Genomic DNA, 22,954 nt, shown 5'->3' with positions numbered 1-22,954 from the left:
ATAAACACTGTAATTTCACTGAAGCCATATAAAATAAAAATATAATTTTAAAATAATATCTTTGGTTTGTTTTATTTTTCAGCAGTGTTTCTCTTAAGTCACTATTTTAATTGCAGAACAATTTTTTTTCTTGTAGTCCTGTTGATATATTTGAAGAAAGCAGCATACATCATTAGCTGTATTGTGTGGAGATTCACATTTTAGACAACAGCTTTGTCTGGCCAAGCCAGGACAGCCCATCTAATTGTTGCAGAATCGTCATTAAATGCAAATGATGCCCGTGGATGTTGAACTTAGTGTTATGTCCTGAAATAACATTAATAACATTACAGTTGTTTTAATGAAATTCATAGGAGAAAAATGTCATTAAACAAAGCAACATTATTATTCCTGGTGCCCTGGTCAAATTCCAACCTGGCTGATTGCATTCTGACACCTACTATTTTTCAGCTGTTTGAATTTGGTGTGCTTGTGTGCCTCCCTGTTTGTTCATTGATATGTTAATGCCCTACATCAAGGCTCATAGCTGCCTGTCACTCCAGAGTTAGTTGGCTGTCACTCTCGACCATCCAAATGCTTTTAATGAAGCTGTAACCACAGTGCACGACCTTGAAAAGACCCCTTTCAATCTACCTTCCTAGAGCTCGTCCAGTTACTTAGGTATTGCTTAACCTTACAAGTGAGCACGGATAAGACTTACTTCAGTGTTTGTTAAACATACAGAACAGCCTCATGTCCCAGTTATGAAATAATGAAACACTGGAGAGCATTAATATATGCTTAAAGCTGGGCACAGAAGTGTCATCCCACACACTGGGGCTTCAGTTTAGGTCAAGAAGGTACTCAGAGCATATCTGCTCTTCACCCCACTTAACCAGGATTTGCTTTGAATTGTGGAGTGGAATCTGAAATGGATGAAATTAAAGTGAAGATACATTCTAGGAGCACAACTTTTACACCTTAGCACCAACTAATTATGCAGATAACAGCCATGGAGTAGAGATAGTAAAAATTTAAAAACAATATCCTAAAAAATTGACTTCTTAAAAAGTTGCTTTTCTCTGCTGTTGGTTCATAATACTTGCTAATGGACACACAGTCATATTCAAAGGCTTTATTTAGAGGAGGAGATCTGCTTTACATGACCTTACTAGTCTTTGACTTAAGTCAAAGTCTGGATTGCAGTACTTGAGAAAAACCTTCTGACACTGCCAAATGTGTTGGCATTAGTAGAGGTCTTATGGAAGAAAACATTCTGAAGGCTTAAATTCTGTTCATTGAAAACTTTTGAAAATTTAGGACCACAAATTGGATTTTTTTTGTTCACATATTCAGGCAGGATCATCAGTGGTGATTTCACAGAACAGTTTTTTAGTGTGTTTATCACATCTCACAGGCTTAATTTATAATATTATTCCCAAAAGCCTCCCTATGCCCCTTAATCTAAAATGCTGTAGGTGAGATCCAATCCAGACATTCATGCACAGTAACTTTCCTGTTTGTGAGGGCAGACAAGATCACCAAGGAGCATGTAAATGTATTTAAACCAGGCATATATCTTTATATATGATAGTTGACAGTGAATAAAATATAAAAGTTCAACAAAAGTTGAGATCAGAAAGAGATAGTGCCAAAGATTGGTGAAAGAGTGTCTTTGTACCAATTAGGAAATAGAGCACTGCTGTAACCTCATTTAGGGGGTAGCTGTAGGTAACCAGTTGTGTCTTACTTTGTGATCAAGTGAATGTCCAGTGTTCTCAGAAAAAGAACTGAACCCACACCACTCCCCAAACCCACATCCCTCCCCTTCTGTTCTGGCACCCATGTTTGAAGCTCATGTTTAACTGCTGCTGGATTGTCACCGTTAGGGTTTTGTCACAGCCTGATTTGGGGAGGAAGTCAATGATCTGGAAAACAGATGTGATGTTTTAAATGTACATAATGAGATCTTTGATTTCAGGCTCACTGCTGTCTTGGATTTTCTTCATGTAGAATAAAGAAGACAACAAAATGGGGAGAAGAGTGACAGGTTAAGTGGAAAAGAGTAGATAGAATTGGTGAGCACAGATGCTAACGAACAAAAAAAAACCCCACCATTTTATTTAAGTATTATGTATGTCTTCACAGAAGTCAGATATTCGAAAGAAGTTCTAGTTGTAGATATTTTCTGTTCAGTACCAGGTCAAAACCAAGCCATTCTAAAGTGATCCCTCTCTAGCTCACCAGTGCAAAAAGTAAGGAAGAAATAGGGGGGAAGCAAAAGGAAAAGAAGTGAGTAAAGATTATTTAAGACATTGAGAGAACCACAGTCATTGACCTTGTAGTTGAAAAAATTCTGTTCCTCTATGGTAGGTGGTAGCTGAAATTTTTGTATATAAATCAAAGTGAATTCAAGTCTTGCATGTCCTTTTTACCTGAACACTGATAGCACAGTCACTGGATCTTCAGGCAAATATAGTCTCATATGTATTTCTTTCATTTTCTTTTTTTTTTCTTTTTTTTCTTTTTTTTCTTTTTTTTCAGTCTGAGGATGAAGAAACTTAAATCAAATCTAGTATGTTTGGGGAAAAAACAAACCTGTTTAATGGCTGGCAATGTCAAAGAAACCAAAGGTATTTTTCCACAAAGGTCCTGGTTGAACCTCTTTCTATGTTATATATATATATATATTTTTTTTTTCAACACATTCATATATATTTATATTCATTCATATATATAAATCTTTTGACAACAGTAGTCAAAGTTTTTCAAGTAAAAACAGAGCAAGTTTAGATGTGATTTGCCAAGGCTGCACTAAGTTCCACAACATATGAATGGAAGGCACCACAAAGACTTTAATTCATTGCAAGTTTGTCACTCTTTGATTAAACCTCTCCTTGTGCTAATAATGCTCAGTAGCACTGCACAACATATGCTGCAGAAACCCCTGAGGCAGCCAAGCAAAACCAAGCCAAAACCAGCAGAGAAGTCTCTTACCTGTCTGAACTCCTCAAGGTCTATTTTGTTTCCCACCAGCACCACGGGGATGTCGTAGGTGTGCCGGACACGATAAATGAGTTCCTTAAACTCAGCTGCTTCTTGAAAGGATTGGCGGTCTGTGATGGAATAGCAGATAATGAAGCCTTCTCCACCTCGCATATACTGGTCCCTCATGGCTGTGAATTCTGCCTGCAGAACAGGAAGAACACGCTCAGTAATTTGGCAAACAAAATTATTCATCTGTAAATAACAAACTTGCGGAAAACTTCTCCGGTTCCCTGCATAAATTCACATTGCTTGTTTTATCCTTGTAAACACTCCTTGCTGAAATATGTGCATCCTTCTGGGTTCATCAACCCCAATAATAAGGATTTCTCCTAGGACTTTTTTTCTTCTTTTCCCATCAAGTGAGCTCTGTTGTCTAAGACTATGAACTTATGCAAGTGCTTTCATACAGAAAATTCTATCTCATGTATTATCAGAAACTTCTTCAGTGCTGCCAGTACAAACAGATGACTTGCAACAGAATGAATATTAACAGGGGTAAAAGAAACTATATTACTACCTAGGAATTGGAGACAGGTACAAATTCCTTGTTATGCACTCAATACAAAAGCTCAGTAATTTAAAAAAGACAATATTGCCTAACAAAATAGGGATCTGATCTGCAAAAAGTTCTACTTTTTTAAAGGGTCTCAGAAAAGATGGAGGTTTCACTTCAGTGTGGGATAATGTCATTAAAGGAGAATGAACAATTTTAAACAGAATTGCAAGAATTGGCCCCATTTCCTTCTCCTGCATGTTTCTCATTTTATGTTTATTGTCACCGCAGTGCTTCTTGTTACTGGTATGTTTTTTGGTTTTTTTTTTTCAAAAGCTTTTAATAACTGCCACATTGTACAAAAAATCAAGATTTAGTTTTCAAAAACTAGTCTCAGGCACTGTGGCTTGAGAATTTGTTTTAAAGCCAATATCTTTCTCAAGTTTGTTTGTTTTTCTTGATCACAGCCCAGAATAACCCAATACCATGGCAACAGTCAGTCAGGATCAGAATTCTCCTGACAGAATCAGTTCTCCAGAGATATTAAGATGCAAGAAGGTCTGACAAAAAAGGAATGCACACATCAATATTGGACCATTTCTATGAGCAGCAGCATGCAGCATAAAATCTTGTATTTTTTACTCTATTGTGAATTTAGGATTTTTAAAACAGTTTAGTTTACATATATATATATCCTCAACCCTTGCTGAAAATTGAAGGGTAATGGATTTCATATGCTCTTTTAAAAGTCTCAGCCTTAAATCTCTCTCAATGCTTGCTCATGTTGATTGACAATACTTGCTGTGAATAGACTTTCATGTTGACCATTATCATTTATTTATGATGTATCTTTTACCCAAGGGTTCTATATATCATCCAAAACATTTCACCTGCTGCAGGAATAAGTTCATCCAACTAAGCTTCAAAATGGCAGACTAATAGGCAATTTAAGGGTAGGATTCTGCTTTGAGACTTACTCAGAATTTGAAAATCTCTGAATTATCACCCCATAGCACCCCAGGAGAGTTTATTAACTACTGAGCTACAAGACAGAGTGGGTCAGGTCATAACATAGCCCATCCTCCGGAAAGTGGATATGCAAGCTGTAGGGCAGCTGAACACTGAAGATATCAAACAGAAAGGATTCCACACTCCATGGTTTGGACAAGACACTGAACAGAGCTGTGTCTCTGTTTCCCAGGTCTCTTCCAGCCATCTACATTAGATAGCTACTAGATTAATAAATAATGCAATACAAAACTATACATCACATTCAAAGGGTCCAAGTTGAGAGCAGGGAGTGCTAATGACTAAACACAGTCATTAAATTCATTATCTGCCCTCAGAACCCAGGCTTTTACACCAGAACAAATATCTCAGTGCAGCCCCCATCCCATGTGACCCTAATTTTCTCCTCTTTGCACCAGTCCCTTAGAAATGTTCTACACCATTATTAGGAGGGTAGTCTCCTTCACAGGAGGACCAGAACCAGTCCAGGGTTCCTTGAGGCTGAGCAGACAACAGAAGCCTTCAGTGAACTTAAATTTATGGATTAGGCTTCTGAATTTAGCTGGCTGTGCAGCTGGAGTCCATTGTCTAAGTTGTCCTTGTAAAAAGTGGTAAACAATTCAATGCCATTAATGGACTACAGGCTGCTTCTAATGCTGGAAAACAGTTATACCATTAGTTATCTGATTAGCTTTTTTTTTTTTTTTTGCATCTATTATTTATTTTTAGAGGGTTTATACAACTGAGTGGAGCTGATAGCTAAAAATATATGTTTTCACATGGAACCTAGCACCCAGCCCAGATGACCTGTCTCCTTGACTTAGAAATTCCATAAATCAACTACTGCACCACTGTATGACAGCTCTGCACAACCTTTTACAAAGAATGAGCTCTGTTTAAGTGAGGTGATCCACCTCTAGGAAGTGCTCAGAGCTTGGTACACTTATTTATAGCCATTTATGGCAAACCAAGAAGGAATTAGGTCACACATCCCTGTTTAAGTTACTCACAGTAAGTGATGTTCTGGAGCACGAGTACTCCCAGGATCACTCCCGAGGGATGCTTAATGGCTTTCCCTGACTGACAGGAGGCCCTGGGCTCCTAATTTCATACACTGAATCATTCCAACGGGACAAAGTTCTCAGCTTTTAAGACTGACACTTTTGAGTCAGAATCATCTACCTACACATTCTGGTTCATGTCGGGGCATAGTTAAAACTTTCAGGATAAGAATGAGTTTACCTATGCAATTTTTTATTATGACACATTATTACCACTGATAAATTTGACTAAACAGGCAAAATACTTTACTGTCATTTCTGAAATGATCCATTTTCAGAGGCATTAAATATTCTGTGCAAACTGGATTGAGGACATAGAATTGGCTTTCTGTTGTTAACTCAGCTAGTCATTTCCATTGCAATTTTTTGATGTTGACATTCATTTCTCAGCTTTTTTTCCCTTGGCATGATTGCTCAGTACAAAGTCAAGGACTCCAATATCAAACGTAAATAAGCCTGTTTTTTGATTTCAGAATAAGCATTTTGTTTTTTTTTTCCTTTTCACCAGGAACCTCAACATAATAATATATACTAAGAGAAAGAATAAATTAAATTACAAATAAATACACTATTATATTTGCAAAATTGTGTGCATATTATACAAAAATTTATTCTAAAAATAAACTACAACTCTTTGGTAATTTTAACTTCAAGTCTCTCTCTAGATTCCACTCTTTTCATGTTTATCTACTGTAAGCAGAACTAAAACATATGTTGACCTGGGTTTTGTGGATGTTCTGGTGTAGAGACAAAGCCTAAGGTTTTACAGATTTTTCAGTAGTTTTATTTTCATATTTTATCTGGTTCTCTTATAAAATAAGCTGTGCATCTGTCACACTAATATCTTCTTTAATTGTTTCATGCTGTATGAAGGACCTCTTAAAAATCAGACAGGGATAGTACTGGATACAAATTTCTACTCAATAAAGGGAAAATACAAAACATTCTCAAGTCAGTAAATGCCAAGGGGAAAAGACAGAAGGAAATCACACCCCCTCAAAAGGAAATCAATTCTGAAAATTAAAGTGAAGATTTGTCATTCTTACAGCACTTTGCAGCTTGACATCAATCTTGAGTACTCTCTTGTGTATTATGACTAAGACTTAACTGAAAAGTGTGGTAAAAACTCTTTTGAAACCAAATCATCCTTCTTCTTAGGAGATGTGGTACTTGAGAATAAGCATCAAGTTTGGACAGAAACAAAACAAAATTTTTCTAAAAGTTGAAAGAAGGGAGAATTACTTTTTCCTTTTCTTTTTCCAGTATAATTGAATGCAGAAACAAAAATCCACTAATCCTCATAAGACTATATATTTCTACCTGTTGTTGAAGAATGCTGACAAGAAAGTCTCTTGATGGTTAGGTTGCTCCTAGAGAGATGTCATATTTGCCTTTCTTCAGTGATCAAGCATCTGACATGATTTTTCATAGGTATCAGAACAGCCTCACAATGATACCAAGCAGCTTCCTCCACATGCTTGGGTATGTCTTATCCAAGTATGGATACGTGCCTTCACCCAGCTTGATTCACTTCCCCCTCATTCATCCCCCTCTAATCTCTTTCTTCCTCAAACTATCCTGGGAGACATTAGAGCAGAGCTTGCCTCTGAAGATGGGGAGAGAGGAAGCCTTGAGTGTATTTGTACATTCCATGTTCCTCATCATTAGGATACTCACTAGCTCCAGCAGCAGCCCCACATTTTTCCTGACTTATGTGCAATTGCCAGTGTACCTGTAGAAACCTATCTCACTGCCTTTTAATCTTTCAAAATTCTCAATTCTAGCAATATTTTGTCTTTCACAATCCAATCCATTCACACTAAAGAAATACTTCCATACTTACACATGGGAGACTGTTCCTATTTCCACATTTTGTTGTCCTGTATATTCTTGCTTTTCCTAGCAGCCTTTAAAAAACAACTTAGCAAAAAGAAAATGCCTAACCTCTGTTTTCTCTCCCTCATCTTGATTGCTACTCTTTTATCTCACATTTCATATTGAGCAAGAGAAATTTCTTCATAAAAAGCAGTATTTTTAATTAATTTTAAAATTCATACTGTTATCATGTATATATAAATAGAACTTGTATGTTGGGGTTTTTTTTTCATAAGAGATCGGAATCTTTTCCAAATAAGATCAGTATCCTAATGTGTCCAGAAGAGGAAACAAAGCCATTTAACATTAAAGTCACACTACACTTAGATATTCTGATCTTTATGAAGGGTTGGTCTATGTATTGCCATCAAACATAGGTCTGGGTCTCATGTTGAGCTCAGGACAGCCCTGCCTTGCTGACTAAAAGAGTCTAGAATGATGTATGATAAAGTTCAGCAAAGCCAGTTTGTTTCTTTGCTGTTTCCTAAGTATTTCCTCCTGAACAATGCTGGAGAAGGAGAGCTGGATTAGAAAAGCTTTTATGCAACTCAGAACAGAAGTTGTTTAGAAGCAGCATCTCCCACATCACCACTTTACACCAGCAGAGCTCTAAAGTGAAGCCATTTCTCCCAGATCCCCATGTTGCCCACAGCTTAGAGATGGCCTTGTCAGCCTCAAAAAGGATAAAAGAGAAAGAACAACAACAAAAACAACAACAACGAAAATATGGACAAGGCAATGAGTAGAGGGTCACCATTCCTGCCCTTCTTTTTCATTGTGTGGTGATGTGTTTGAGCAGTAAACACAGCTTGCAAGTGCAGTCCTTCCCCATACTCCTCAGAAGTGTGATGCTTAGAAATTTAAAGGTGTGGCACCTCCGAAGCAAAGGTGTCATGTTTTTCAAACTACGCATACACTCCACACATTTTGATGTCTGTTCTGGTTTGTTTTTTTTTTTTGTGATCTTGGCTTGTATCTCTGGAAGAGGTCAGAGCCTCCCCAGGGAGGCCAGCCTCACAGTTTGAAGAATGTCACTTTCTATATCTTCTTGTCTTATGTTCTGCTTGACTTTAGAACCAGGAATATGCTAACAGATGTTTTTAATCAAAACTGTCTCCCTGATTACCACAGGGGTTATTCTTATTATAAACTGTGTTTTTTTCATATTTATAGTGAGCACTTGAGGGATGGGATATCTTCTTGCAAACAGGCAGGATATTGTTCATCTATGGCAATAAACAAATAAGGATAAAATGAAAAAAAAGGAGGTGGGGGAGGGGGAAAAAAATCTTCAAATAGTGAGAGAAGAAAAATTAAAACAATAAAAATATGTGAAACTTCACTGTTCCCTCAGAATTTTCTTATTAAAAGTAAGTTGAAAATTTCCTCTGTCTCCAGAAAATTTTTGCCAATTCAGTACAATATTACTTTTTAGCAGCAAATATTTTTAAAGCCAAAATGCAAACCTCCCATATCTCTCTGTTAGTAAGTTCTCTCACACACATAAGCACCACAATTGACTTTGTTGGGATTACATATCATCCACCTGGCTCTGCTTGTCATAAAGTGTGCTTTTCTTTTACCTCTTGAAATAGATTTACCTAATGAAAGTACGCTGGTGAGAAGTGCTGTGATAATTATCTGGTTTTCATGGACTTTTTTTAGTGGTTTTTTTTTGTTTGTTTGTTTGTTTGTTTTATTTTGTTTTTTTTCTTTTGTGAGGGGAGGAGGGGACAAAAGCAAGTATTTTTAAAAACTTATTTATAATAGCAAGCAGCAAGAAACCTACAGTAGTTACATTTCAAATAAGAAAACATCCGGGTAAGATGTTAGCTGGATATTATATTGTATAAACATCATAATACCAGTATTAATCTAGATGCAAAAGGCTTTATTAAATGTGGTTTCTGCCTCCTGAAGAGGTAGTCATGTATTCTAAATTTAGAATCATCTCTTTATTTAGTCTTCAAGTCCTTCTCTCTACAGTTATTAGAGAGACATGACTGACTCCAAAGAGTAACTCAACTCATCCTCAGGGAAGTGTTTAAGATGCCTGGGGTGATTTTCTTTTGTACCTCTCTCACTTCCTTGACAGAGACTAAATAGAAAGCCCTGTTTCTGATGTCCACAATTTCAGCCAGGCCCTGCCCAGTCCGATCCTTCATGCATTTGAATGATAAGGGTACTCCTCCTCTCCATTTTAGACTTTTCATTTAGCTTCTGCAAGGCTGTTTCATTTCCAATGGAGTGAAAAGATCAAGAGAATGTAGCATCTAATGCCTAAAGCCAGTCGAGGATTTTTCCCTTCACAGCACCCAGCAGTGGGAAATGCTGTTCCTCAGCATGGGTTGAGTAACATTATGAGATAATAAAGATACACTTTTTCCACCACAGAAGCCAAAGTTCCCACCCTGCTGCCTTTGCTCGCAGGAGCCCTGCCTGCACCAGCTACAGGTTCCCAGCAATGACGCAGCAGAAAACGAGAAAGCACAGAGCATTATCAACATCACACTCTCTTCTTGCCTCCCTCTTATTTCCAGCCACCCTTTGCAAATGACAACAACAGCAACAAAAGGAGTTACATAGAAAAAGAGAGCGAAAAATTTGCAGCAGGTGGTACTCAGCAACCTGTGCCAGCCTAAGCCATCTGCCACATCACTGGGAGGAAGGAAGGGAGCTGAGTAAAAGCTCAGAGACAGACCAAAGAAAATGCAGGGGCTCTGGCTTAAACACTGGAGGACAGAGATGGATTCTTCTCTTCTTCAAGTCTCTACACTGCTCTGGTTGAGCATCAAACCCATCTCTCACAACCATTTTTGCCCATTCTACTAACGATTCAGGAACAGTTCAAAGTGGGATTAGTATAAATGAGAATTAACCCATGAGCTTGCAATGGATTATTATAATAATCAGTCCCTTGATTAATGATCAGTCAGTGTCTCACGCCTTGTAATTACAGGAAAGAATTCTTGTTTCTGTTGTAAAACAGCAATATCCCTTTTCTTCTGTGCATTTGTACTGGGGACAAAATGCACATCACTGATGATGGGAGGCATATGAAGATAAAAAAGATTCAGTCCAACTCCCAGCAGACTAATGACTTTCTGAGCTTTATCTGACTGCCTTCCAGGGCAATATTACAAACTCCATGTTGTACAAAATCAGTAGCCTTTTCTTAACTCTGGTAACGTACGAGGATAAAGCTCAGACAGGCACTGAAATGAATCTGTAGTTTAGAAGAGAACCTGCAACCCCCTGTTTAAACTGATTTATTTACCTGGAAAGGGAAGCAGAAGAAGAAGAGTATTCATGACAGGTGTTCTTTCTGGAAGACACAGGCCTGATATCCATTTCTGTGACAAATAGCAGCATTACCTTTTAGCTGGTGATTCTTAGGGGTTTTCCAGGTTAGCTCACCTGGGCAGAGTGATTGACAGCACCTCAAGACCTTGCCTATGGGCAAGAAGATTGTCCAAGCTGAGTGGGTCAACTGAATGGGTGATCAGTAACTTAGGAAACTCAATCAGACAAGCACTGATTATGAAATTCAAACATAGATCTAAATTCCTTATTTTCACAAAATTTTGGATGAAAATTTTTAAAATTATTTTCTCCTCCTAATTTCCCCTATACTTGTGCTCTTCAGCAGAAAGCTGCTTACTACAGAAACAGGTCTTCAATCCCAGAAAGGAGATGATGCTGCATTGTACTTCAGTTCAGGATTCTTTCTAAAAACTAATGTATTCTCATGGAAAGAGATGGATTCCTTCCCACTGGTAACATTGCTTATCTCTGAATACAGAAGAGACTTTATGCACAACTAATGTTCTGAATGTAAATAGAAATTAATTAAAAATAAAGATAGCAGTTTCTTAATATGGAGTACTCAATCAGGATAATTCATGATGACATTGCTCTCATCTTCATCCAAATGAGTCTGCGGCTCTGAACTGGTATGTTAAGCTTTCACCCTGTCTGAAAATAATGGATTTGTGATGTTATTTTTTTATTGACTTTAAATCATTGTTAGACACGATCTATTTTCACTATCAGTGAAATCATGTTGTTTCCCACAAGTGGGCTTATAGATCCAGGCTCCCCTTCTCTTTTCAGCTGTGATACTGCTTCCCATGCTATCTGGCACTGCTCTCAGTCACAGACTATGCAGGACTAAGCCTCGTGAAAAACAGGTGTCAGTGCTCCTTTGCATCATGAGCACTGATGGATGACAATTTCACTGCCCCTTCCCTAAATGCAGAGCACTTTATATGCACTCACTATTCTGTATTCACATATCCTGCATCATGACTTATGCAAAAAGTTTGCGCCACACCAGACTGATAGAAAAAAAAAAAAAAAAAAAGAGTAAGTAAAGGGAAATAAATAAGGCGGAGAAAAAGACAGATTTGAGTGACTTCCAATAAAATAACTCAGGACTGCAAAATATAACATCACTGAGTGACCATTCTTTCTTACTGAGGAGCTAGTAAATAACCTGCACTAGCACTCAGACTCTGCCTCCAGATACAGCTTCTTTTCACTAAGATTCCCAGTGTTCCCACTCTAATTGTCCTCCTTCTTCCATGTGATAATATATTGCTGGTTTTCTGCAACTGTGCCTTTGTTAACTTTATTAATCCTGCTCTTCCCAAGATGGTTTGTCATGTGCAGTAGTGAAAAGATGCAGTCCATCACCTACCTGGGAGATGATATCTACTTTTTATTTGCCCCTAAATATGGATGAAATAACCATATCAGTTCTCCACAATGCCAGTAAAAATTCCTCAGTGCTGCACTCGCTAACTCAGAGAACTGCCTTTTTCTTTCATATTCATGCTAATGGTCTCTCTCTGAGGGATAAACACCTTAGCAATTTTCTTCTAAATGCAGGCACTGAAGCAATCTTCTTTGTTAACTACCTCTAAAACCCCCATATGCATTTGGTTTATCATGCACCACATAGAACTTTCTCCCCCCTTCTCATTGATATGCAAAAAAGAGCCAGTTTTCACCTTTTATCACAAATGCATCGTAAATGGTTAAAGGGAAAAATTAATACCTTGATAATTACATTTTAGTGAACAGCAGAGATTAAAAGAAGAAAAAAGACAACAACCCACTAGTGAAGAGGTAATGCCTGCAGCTGCAAGCAAGGGCTTTGCAGTGATTCAGACATGCTCTTGCCAGCTTCTGTGGCCACCACAGGCTTGCCACCATCCCCAGTGAGGCCTTGCACAGCCTTGCAGAAGTAAACCAGGAGGCTGTGAAGTCAGACACCTCCTTGCTCTGATAAATGACTGCAAATTATATTCTGGCTTGCATATATGCTCTCTCATGATGACTGCCCTAACAAGTTTGCTGACCTTAAAAAATTCTGCCATACAGGTTTTTTTCTCTTCCCTCCCCTGTTCCCAGCTCATCAGCAGAGATATAATTTAATCTGAGAACCTGAAAAGGGAGGAAAGAAAGAAGCAAGCAATCTGCAGAGTGGCTATTTTAGACTTTTGTAACATTTAATCAATAGTGCACTCATTTCTGCAACTGAAATTTAGCTCAGTGTTTATCTGAGAGGTGTGTTCCCTGGGGACTACATAAATCACCACCAAAGTGAATGCAAAATGCCTGTGTTACAGTCCTGCATGGATTTTGTATTGCTCACAAAGTGAACCTGTGACACAAAAGGACTGAGTTGTCATGTCCCTGTGACTTCCCAACATGGTTTTTCATTTCCACGTGCACAAATATTTCCAAATAATTTTTATTGCATTAGGAAAAAAAAAACCCAAAAAACAAACAAAACCAAAAAACCATGAGGACAAAGGCAGAGTCTAAAAAAGTAAATCATGAGGTACCTTGGTTGGATCAGCAGATTCAACAGAGAAAGTGAAGGATACAGGTAAACCATGGAGCACTTTCCAGGAGGGGCTACAAGAGCACTGGAGAAGAACTTGGGAACAGGGCATGGAGCTACAGGAGGAGGAGAAATGGCTTTAAATTGATGGAGGGCAGGGTTGGATGAGATATTGGGAAGAAATCCTTCCCTGTGAGGGGTGTGAGGCCCTGGCCCAGGCTGCCCAGAGAAGTTGTGGCTGCCCAATCCCTGGAAATGTTGGACAGGTCTTGGAGCAACCTGGGATAGTGGAAGGTGTCCCTGGCCATGGCAGGGGTTTCACAGTGAGCTCCAGTCAAAAGCATTCCATGATTTTATGATCCTGAAAGACACTGAGTAACTTCTGAGATATGCCGATACTTTCCTACGCAGGGCCAAAGCTCATCTGCAGGTCCAAAAGTTAGAGGAGTCTGTCCCCTTCAGCTTTGTCCAAGGTGTAAGTCAGGTACCACACTGATTTCTAACACAGGTGTAGTCAATGTAGCCACTGCTAAGCTTTTGAATTTTTGTCTTATTAAAAGATAAGATCGCTCCCTGGCACGGTTTGTCTCACATCATCCCACGGCTCTGATAATGACATGGAACACTCATGACAAAATTTTATTCTCCTCGTCCAACAGGCACAAATTAAAAAACAGGCACAAAAAATCTATGCAATCTGTGCAAGCTTTCGTCTATGGAAGTGAGAAAAATATATATCCAAAAATATAGCTTCCTAAGAAAAAAAAATTAAAAACCCCGAGAAAATATTTCATGTTTTCACTAATTATTTTATTGAGTTTCTACTTTGGTCCTCATCCCCTCTTGAAAAATCTGAATTTATGGTATAACATTTCTCAGATTATAAAAGTAACAAACATTGGAGTTCAAAATTTGCTGAAGTTTATTTTTCTGGTTTTTTGTTTGTCTGTTTGTTGGGAGTTTTTGTGTGTTTATTTGCTTGGTGGGAGGGAATTTCACTTCCAGGTCCTGGGGCAAAACTATTGAAACTCCAGCTTAAAAGATATTACTTGGCTTTAGGTTTTTCCATTCCCCTTCCTGCTAGCAGGAAATAAAAAATTACATTTTTAGAAAGCTTTTTTCTAGCTTTTTCCTTCTCATGTGGTTTAGCAAGTGAATGTTTGGATTATTCTGATAGCACTATGTAAATTTTTGCTTTTGTTCTCTTTGTCTGGAGACACCACCATTCAAAGCTTCAGAATGACATAAAAGACACTTAATTTTGAAAATCTCATTTTTTTGTGGACAACCTACTTCTCCTATGAAGCATTAATGCCCTGCTCTGCAAAAAGAAGCATTTCTTGGTCATTTGTTCGGGGGAAATGGGCACCATGTGGTGCTGTAATATGTGCTTGTTTTCTCAGCATTCAAGCCAATATTTTTAGTCCTGGAAGCATCATTATGATGTGAGCTTTGTGAAAAATTATAGAGGTAGAATTCAGTTTTCTGCCCACTGGCGTCCCTGGTTTGTGTACATCTGCTTGGTAACAAGCAGATTTTGATAGAAAACCTCTGTAAAATGGAATTCTTAGTGAGATTATCTAGGACAGTCACATATATATAAAGAAATCAGGACACAGAATATGTGTAGTGTCTGCTGGAACTTCAAAGTACTTCAGTACCATTCACTGGTGTAAAAAAAAAAGTGTAGAATATTTTCCAAGGATGGGAGAAAAAAAATGACATTATTATAACCTTGTGGAGGACCTGGATGAAGTTTACTCGTATGGAACGTGTTTATATAGGTGTTTTCCATATAATGTACATCAACCACCTAAAAGCCAAATTCAATAAAATAATAAAAAAGAAAGCACCCCAACAACAACAACAAAACAAAAACCCACAAGGAAATACTACAAAAAGGGCTTGGAAAGAAGAAAAAAAAATTCCAATTTTTTTTTTTCAATTGTAATAATGTATTTTCTTTTCTTATATGTTCTTTTTTTATTAAAAACTGAAAAAATAATCTTTGAGCAACATCAGTCTGTATTTATCTGGTTTTGAAAGTTGCAAGTCAGAGAAAGATGAAGAAAAGTGAGAGGGAAAGCATTTCAAGTGAAAAAATAAAGACTGTTGAAAGAGAACAGAAAACACTGGAAAGTTTTCCACCACCTGCAGTACGGAACCACTACCACTGACTTTGCTGAAGAGCAATGGTAACAGTGGGCAGGCAATCGGAATTGTCAGACTCAATAAATGTGGATGTTCACCCAAAATGCTTGTTCCCTGCAACATTTTATTGCACCTGTTTGACAGGAAGACAAATGCAGGCCTAGAAATACAAACTGATCCATCCTTTATTGCATCATGATTCACTCATGGACAGGGATGAAAAAGGAAGTTGGGAATCTTGGCAGCCAGTTGCCTGCTCTTCCTTTGGTTATATACTCATTTTTATCCGCATATGCCTAGATCTTTTCCTACTGAAGTCAAGGAATATTTTGCCAATGATCTGAAGGAAACTGGTGTCAGGTCCACAATTTCATCTGTGATTTACTGCAACTGTTTTTTCCACTCTGTATCTGTGCCAAATAAGTGTTTCTCCACAATCTGTCCATTGGCAAATAAAATGACTAGGTCAAGGGAGACATTTTAGCTCTTCCCAGAAAGTACGGAACAACTTGTCTCAAGACCCCAGGAAAATTTCAGTGTTATGATTTTATACTCTCTGAGTATGTTTTCAACAGCCTGTGGAACAACATACAAAGGAAATAAAACTAATGCTCTTCTCACCTAATACACTGTGTTAATAGTTGCTACTTACTTCAATATCCCTATGCTTTAAAAATAAAATGGATTTCATTTATGCACTACAGTACCTAACAGAAAGTGCAATAAAATTATTTTCCCCTTATAAGAACATGCTGTAAAGGCCCATTAAGACATAATTACTGCCAAAAAGGCATTTTACATTTCCTTGAGATAAGCTTCACTAGTGTACTTTGAGATTTCACTTCCATTGATTCAGGATTAGAGCAGCATGTTTAGATAATAAGCAGAGGGGTCTCAGATAACAGCCTGAGTGAATCATCGGACTATAGTGTTTAGTCTGAGAAAGGGTGTTTATCTGAAGGGCTCTTGGGACTAATATGGTTCCTCTTCAAAGCTTGAAGCAGGGGGCAAGAATCATAGTCCTGCAGGCTGGCAGGATAAACATGTCCTGTGATTTGCTAGCAATTTGAGAGATGGATTTCGGTACAGAGCGCGCTGTTGTTGTCAGGTTGAAAAGTGTCTGCCTGGAAATGAATTCATGCACACACAACTCCAGACAAAGGAAAATCTTCCTGAAATGGCATGCCATCACATTTTAGGGCCCATTTTTCAAGTCTCTGACTCACACCTGGGAAATATACTGGTGCACTAAGTTTATCATAAAAAGCTCACGTTTTAGCAAACAAAAATTGGTGTAATAATCTCAGAATGTATTGTCTCACTGACAGGTACAGAAACCCATTTTTCCACATACTTGCCTGCTTTGTATCTGAAAACAATTTTTGCCTCTTTTACATGTCAGATCAGATTGTTTTCCAGTGAAGGAAACTCTGCTGCTCTTTTAGTGTTCGGCGTGAGGTCTACACAGAGAGATTGGGTAATGTGTCATGCAGGGGAAAGCTGTGGCAAGAATAAAAGCTCCTGTGTCAGTCAACAGTCTATAAATACAGCAGGAGAGATAACTGCTGTGTGTGCTCCATGAGGAGCATACTTCTGGGCTCCAGAAGTAGCAACATATTTTTAAGCTAGAAGAGAAGGTGAGAAAGCGTAAATGAACGAACAGAAGGTTTCTATAACTCCGTGTGGAGGCTTTTTGTGCGCGGTTGGAGCAGTTGGGGGTTGTCACTCTCTGAGAATAATTGTGAGGGAAACTGAATGCAGAATAAAGTGCTTGAGGGCTGAATGTCCTTTTGTTTGCACCTGCAAGTTTGCTGGAAACCAAAGTGTTTGCGTCAATTTGGGTTAAATGTATGTAAAAGCAGATTATTTTTGTGGCGCATTGGTTAAGAAAAGGGAGATCCCAGAACTGCCTCCACCAACACTGCTTCCAAACTCAGTGGACATGGGTGAATTTCAAGGGAAAGTTACTCAAAAAATGTCCCATATGGGTGAACAAGGAAGTTCAAGCTATCTTTATGGATACTAATTTGCATTTGCAGATTTCCATGAAGTTTGTCCTATATACTCCACATGCCATACTGTAGCTAGCCTTGGGAGTTAAAAGCTAAAAAATAAACTTCCTCATTTTTATAAATATCTCTATCTCACATTTAAATGTGTTTGGCTTTATTTGCTTCTCTAGTTTTTTTTTTGAGGGGTGGGTTTATTTTATTTTTTTTTTTTGGTTTTAATTGAAATGTAGATGTAAAAAGAAAAGTTTTGTGTTGAGAATAATACTTCTAGTTAAAGAGCCAAAGGCATCATTGGTAACGAATGAAAGGAATTACTGGCAGCTTCTTCTAGATTCAGTTGTGCCCCTGAAAAAGAATACTAGCACGAATTTTTTGTTTATTTCATTGCAACACACCCCATTTTCAAGCCTTTTTTGGTAGGAATAGCTAAGGTTAGGCCTGTTTATGGCAGTCCAGCTATCAGGAGTTACATCAATACCTTCTCCTGAAACTCTCTGAGGCAAACATATTCTGTCTGAAGTTAAATGGGGTGAGCAAACACGGGCTGCCCAGATGGTAGGTGTAGAGGGTGGTGAGAAGAGGGTATAGTGAGTTCAGTGACGCATAACTGCTTGTCCTAGCCCTTAAATTCTTTAAGAAAATGACTCTTGTTGTGTCTTAAGTGGAAAAACAGTATTGGAAGAGCACAAAAGGACAAATGATGGCGTATAAAATATGTATCCAGAGTCCATTGAACATCAGTTTACTTCCTGAGACAAGCAATTGGTCTATGTTATAGTGTCCATGTACATACACAAGAGAAAAATCAGTAACTAGATGAGCTAGTTTATTACTGTTTCTGGTTGACACATTGTTTGGATGTTGTTGTTTTGGTTTTTTTTAACTTCAGAAAGTTGAGAACATAAATGTGGTTTTGAAGCACCATTTTTGTTTTAAATGCTTCAAACTGGATCTACCAGTTGAGGTATTGAAGATTTTCGTGCAGTGTCACGTATGAAATCACACATGGATTTTTAAGTCTAGATTTGACTATTAAAAACTGTGTTAATTATTAGTAGTTAACTTGCTCACTGTTGAAATTCTTAATTAATTCATAGGTACAGAAGGGAAAGGAGAAACATATTTGATGAAACATATCCTCCAGCGCAACAACAAAATACATTAAATTCAGTCAGTTTCACTATTGATTTCTTGTATTTCCCAAATAAGGATGAATCACAATTTTGGCTCCTTGATCTCCTGAAGTGATTAAAGTCATTATTCAAAGTTGGTGATGAAGTATTTATGACTGGGAGGACACCCAGACAAATGAGTTTTCCACTGCCTGATTTAAAAGCTGTAACACTATCTCAAATTTGACATAAAACCAAGGGAAATAAAAACAGCTAGACACCACCAAGGCACACATCAGCAGCAGCACAAATGGATGCTTTGGATTTTTACCCTGAGTCACCAAAGTCAGAGCAGAATTTGTGTGAGCTTCAGTGAGAGCACCATTAAGTGCTCTGTGAAGAAAGAGCCTATTTCAGCTGCTGACTTCAATGGGAGTTGGATTAGGTCTTGATTTATTCTGGAGCTGTGTAGTGCAGATAGAGAGGCAACAAATCCAAAGACATCTACAAAGACAAGCAGCTAAATCCAGGACACTTAGAATGGACAGCTCCTGAAAAATTGTGGGGACGGAAGGTGGGAAGGGCTTCCTAGTCATGCTGGGAATGTGTTTCAGTGGTGACAATCTACATTGGAGCAACAGGGCCATTTAAAGCAGAGACTTGCTCATATCAAATCAGCTTGGTTGATTCATTTCAACATTTCAACAGAAGTAAAATAGCTATTCCCAGGTTGCAAAATGGCCTGAAATGATAAATCTGCTGATTTATCATCATCTGCTTCTGCATACACCTCTGCTTACTACAATGAGGAATGGATGAGGAAAAAGGGGAGGTTGAGATTGGACGTGAGGAACAATTTCTTTTCTGAAAGGATTATCAAGCTCTGGCCCAGGATGTCTGGGCAGTGGTGGAGTCACCATCCCCTGAGGGATTTAAAAAGCCCTTGTCTGTGGTGCTTGGAGATGTGGTTTAGTGCTGGGCTTGGAAGTGCTGGGTTAATGGTTCTACTCAATGATCTTAAACATATTTTCCAACTTTTAAAACTCTATGATTCTATGAAATATCTGCACCACATTTTATTACTTGGTCACCATGGTACGGTGACAAAATTCATAACCTTGGCAAATCATATCCTCCTCCCATAAATTAAGAATGAAGTATAGTTCTAGCCTTTTCATATGATCAAATTTTTTTAAAATAATGAATAAATTGTATATACGTGGAAATGACTGACAAGAGCTGAACTTTGAATTTCTGGCAGCAGACTGCATTCCCCACCATTTGCAGTGCCTAGCTTAGGTGCATTCAAACCTCTGGGATGCTGAGAACAAGGTTGCCAGGTTTTGGCTTCCCAAATATTTCCTTGTTTATTTAAGTGTGTTTAAGTTCCTTTTTGGTTGTTTTGTTCCTGCATGAGGTGCACACAGACTATGGAAACTCAAGAAACTACAAAAGCCTTCAAAGAGACCCTGAGACACACCTGAGGAAAAGAGCAGCAAGTGGCAGCACTCTGATTAAACAATAAAAATACCCTGAGGTGGAAAGGAAATGAACTGAGTCAGGTAGAAGAAATTATTGTATTTAACTCTTTCTTCTTCATTACTGCATACGAAGCTTAATTCCCCGACAGCAGACACACTGTCATGGAATTGGCAGAATCAGGGGATTGTTTGGAGTTGGAAGCAACTTTAAACGTCATCTCATTCCAACACCCTTCCCATGGACAGGGACGCCTTCCACTATCACAGACTGCTCAAAAGCCCCCTCCAACCTGGCCTTGGACACTTCCAGGGATTGGACAGCCACAGCTTCTCTGGAAAACCTGTATATGTAACAATGTGTGTTACTTTTGGGATTGAGATATTTTTCTTATGGGTGAGCATTTGATATTTAGAGATAATGTGGGAAGAAGATGAAATGTAACAAAATACTTAGTCTACCAGCAGACCAGAAAATTCCAGTAATATATTTAGAGAAGGAGGAATGAGAAAAATGTAAGATAATCAACACAGTATTTATTAATTTCATTGTTGTGATAGATGTTCCTGCATACAAGAGAAAAAATAACCAAAAAAACACCCAAACATCTTTTTATCTATTGTTCATTTCAGCCTGTTGTGTCTCCTCTGATGAGATTTGGAAGTTATGCTGTTCTATACTGCAGCACTCCTTTAATCTTCCCCTTTGTTAATTCCTCTATATTATTCTGCCACTGCTTCCTTTATGCTTTTATAGGGAACTTTAAGCACTGTGACCCACATCCCTGAGGCTAAAATCTTTGACTTTATCTCTGATTGAATGACTCTCATTGGAAAATTACTCACCTGTCCAGCAGTGTCTAGAATGTCCAGATAGGCTGGTTCATCATCAATTCGGACTTGAGTTTTATAGGCATCCTCTGAAAAACACAGTGCAGTTTTCTTAAGCATGTGAGTGGCTCAGAGAATGGAAAATGAAAAAGCTTTGCTAGTTTAGAGTAGGCTTTTCATAAACTCTTCAATCTGACCTAACATTGTTTTATTTCAAAAGTTCCTTTTTGAAATCCTTTCATCACTACAAAGTATTAGTAAAAGAGAGACTCCTCAATCACACTACCTCATAATACGAAAATTAAATTTTCCTTTCTTTAAAAGGGAAACATTTCCCTTTCTTTAAGCACAGTCCCCAGGTGTTACTTAGGTCACAAATATTCAGAGGTGTTGTGCTAGTGCTGTGCAACAGAGTGGTTTCTTGATTACCACAATAACACATTCAAAGAGATTTTCTAGCAAATAGCTTCATTTTAAAGATTGTCTAAATTATTGGGATAGACTCCCTATGGCTGAATAGGGTTCTGGTTCAGAGCTACTATTTAAACTTCTGTATATCACCAGACAGGTTGAGCATAAACTTTTAGAAAATAAATTCTGTAATCTGTCTTTATAGTCATCATAGATGCAGGCAGAGGAGGAGAAACTCTGCTTTGTGGACCCTTCCCTTAGCTCATGCTTTTGTCAACTAAATTTAGAAGAATAAAAACAAAGAAAATCTGAACTACTATTTGCATAAGCTATTTTCCTCACATTATAATTTCATTCCCCTCTCAACATTTGTATTTTCTTTGTAAGATTAAAAGGCGCGTAGATACTGGCCCATGTTTATACTTGAAATAGTCTTGGAAATTATCTGTGCTCTTTAATTGAACAATCATGCACAGCAGCCTGAGTGTTTTTTGTGACTGACACTGGAAGTGCACTGAAGCATGAAGACAAGACAAGTGCATTTGTTGAACCTGAGAAATGCCATTAACCATCGTGAGCAGGCTGGGCCTGTCCTAAGCCTCTGTCCTAGCAGACATCCTCAAGCTCTGCTGAAATAATATTGGGATTATAATATAGGATAATATGGCAAGTAGTTGGAATACTTGGGACCTTCCAGTTTGTGCCAAATTATATGTGTTACATTGTACAGCACTTTATAAAGCGTGGGGAAATCTGCTTTCTACCAGCAGAGGGGAAAAACAAAAGCATTTGGGTACAAGTCTGTATAGCCTTAACTCAGCTCCCTCCTGTCCAGCCAGAGGATTGCTGTCTTTTATGACATAATCACACACATTTATTATCACACAGTATATTTTCCCCTTTATTTTAGGCCTCAATTCAGCAAATAGGCACATGACTTTCTTTAAACAAATACTTAATCCTATTGATATCAAGATGGCCCAGAGGCTTAACTAATTGTATGATATATTACCTCTCTGAGAAAACCAGAGCACTCCAACCACCATATATTTTGGATGATAGATCTTTTTGTAGGGATTGCTGAACAAGAAACTGTGTTGCAAAGAGGGACTGTATAAAATGCATTGGACTACTTGCAGTTTAAGTAATTTATTATTGCATGACAATGCAGCCTACCTGCACTATATTGTTTTTCTTTTTTTTTTCCTTCTTTTCCATTAACCAAAAATTAAAAACAAAAAGACAAAATATTTAAAAATCAAACATAGTATTTCCTTCACATAAATTCACATAAATTGATATTATCAAGTATTATTAATGTACTTCCATGCAGGTGGGTGTCCATTTGCATTAAATTACTACATACATAATTAACATATGATTTCCACAAATTTAGCTTCCATTCTTGGCTCTGCAGCTGGATTCTCTAAAGTCAGTGGTCCTACTTCCCTTTTTGCTTAGACCAATATGAATCTTTATACAGAAGATTTAAAACAGTTAATGTGGAAAAAAATTCCTACTTATATTTTACTTGGACAAAAATGAAACTAGATAAATCCTGTCTTGTTTTTTCTTTTTCTTTTAATTTTTTTTCCCACAAGGAAAGGATTTACAAGTTAAGAGTTAGTTATAACTAAAAGACCC

General features: G+C 37.8%; 1 protein-coding gene across 2 annotated transcripts in view; it reads right to left on the bottom strand.

Annotated features, from left to right (window-relative positions):
• Positions 1-22,954, bottom strand: part of RIT2 (Ras like without CAAX 2) — a 175,695-nt gene that overhangs the window by 83,684 nt on the left and 69,057 nt on the right. For both annotated transcript variants that reach the window (XM_038125471.1, XM_038125470.1), the window contains exons 4-5: positions 20,915-20,988; positions 2,977-3,168 (exon numbers count right to left, since the gene is read on the bottom strand). In XM_038125471.1, coding sequence (XP_037981399.1) covers positions 2,977-3,168; positions 20,915-20,988 — 266 coding nt within the window. The remainder of the gene's footprint in view (positions 1-2,976; positions 3,169-20,914; positions 20,989-22,954) is intronic.

This window comes from Motacilla alba, chromosome Z (genome assembly GCF_015832195.1).
Source record: "Motacilla alba alba isolate MOTALB_02 chromosome Z, Motacilla_alba_V1.0_pri, whole genome shotgun sequence".
Lineage (NCBI taxonomy): Eukaryota > Metazoa > Chordata > Aves > Passeriformes > Motacillidae > Motacilla > Motacilla alba.
This window is presented reverse-complemented; position numbering and strand designations above follow the sequence as displayed.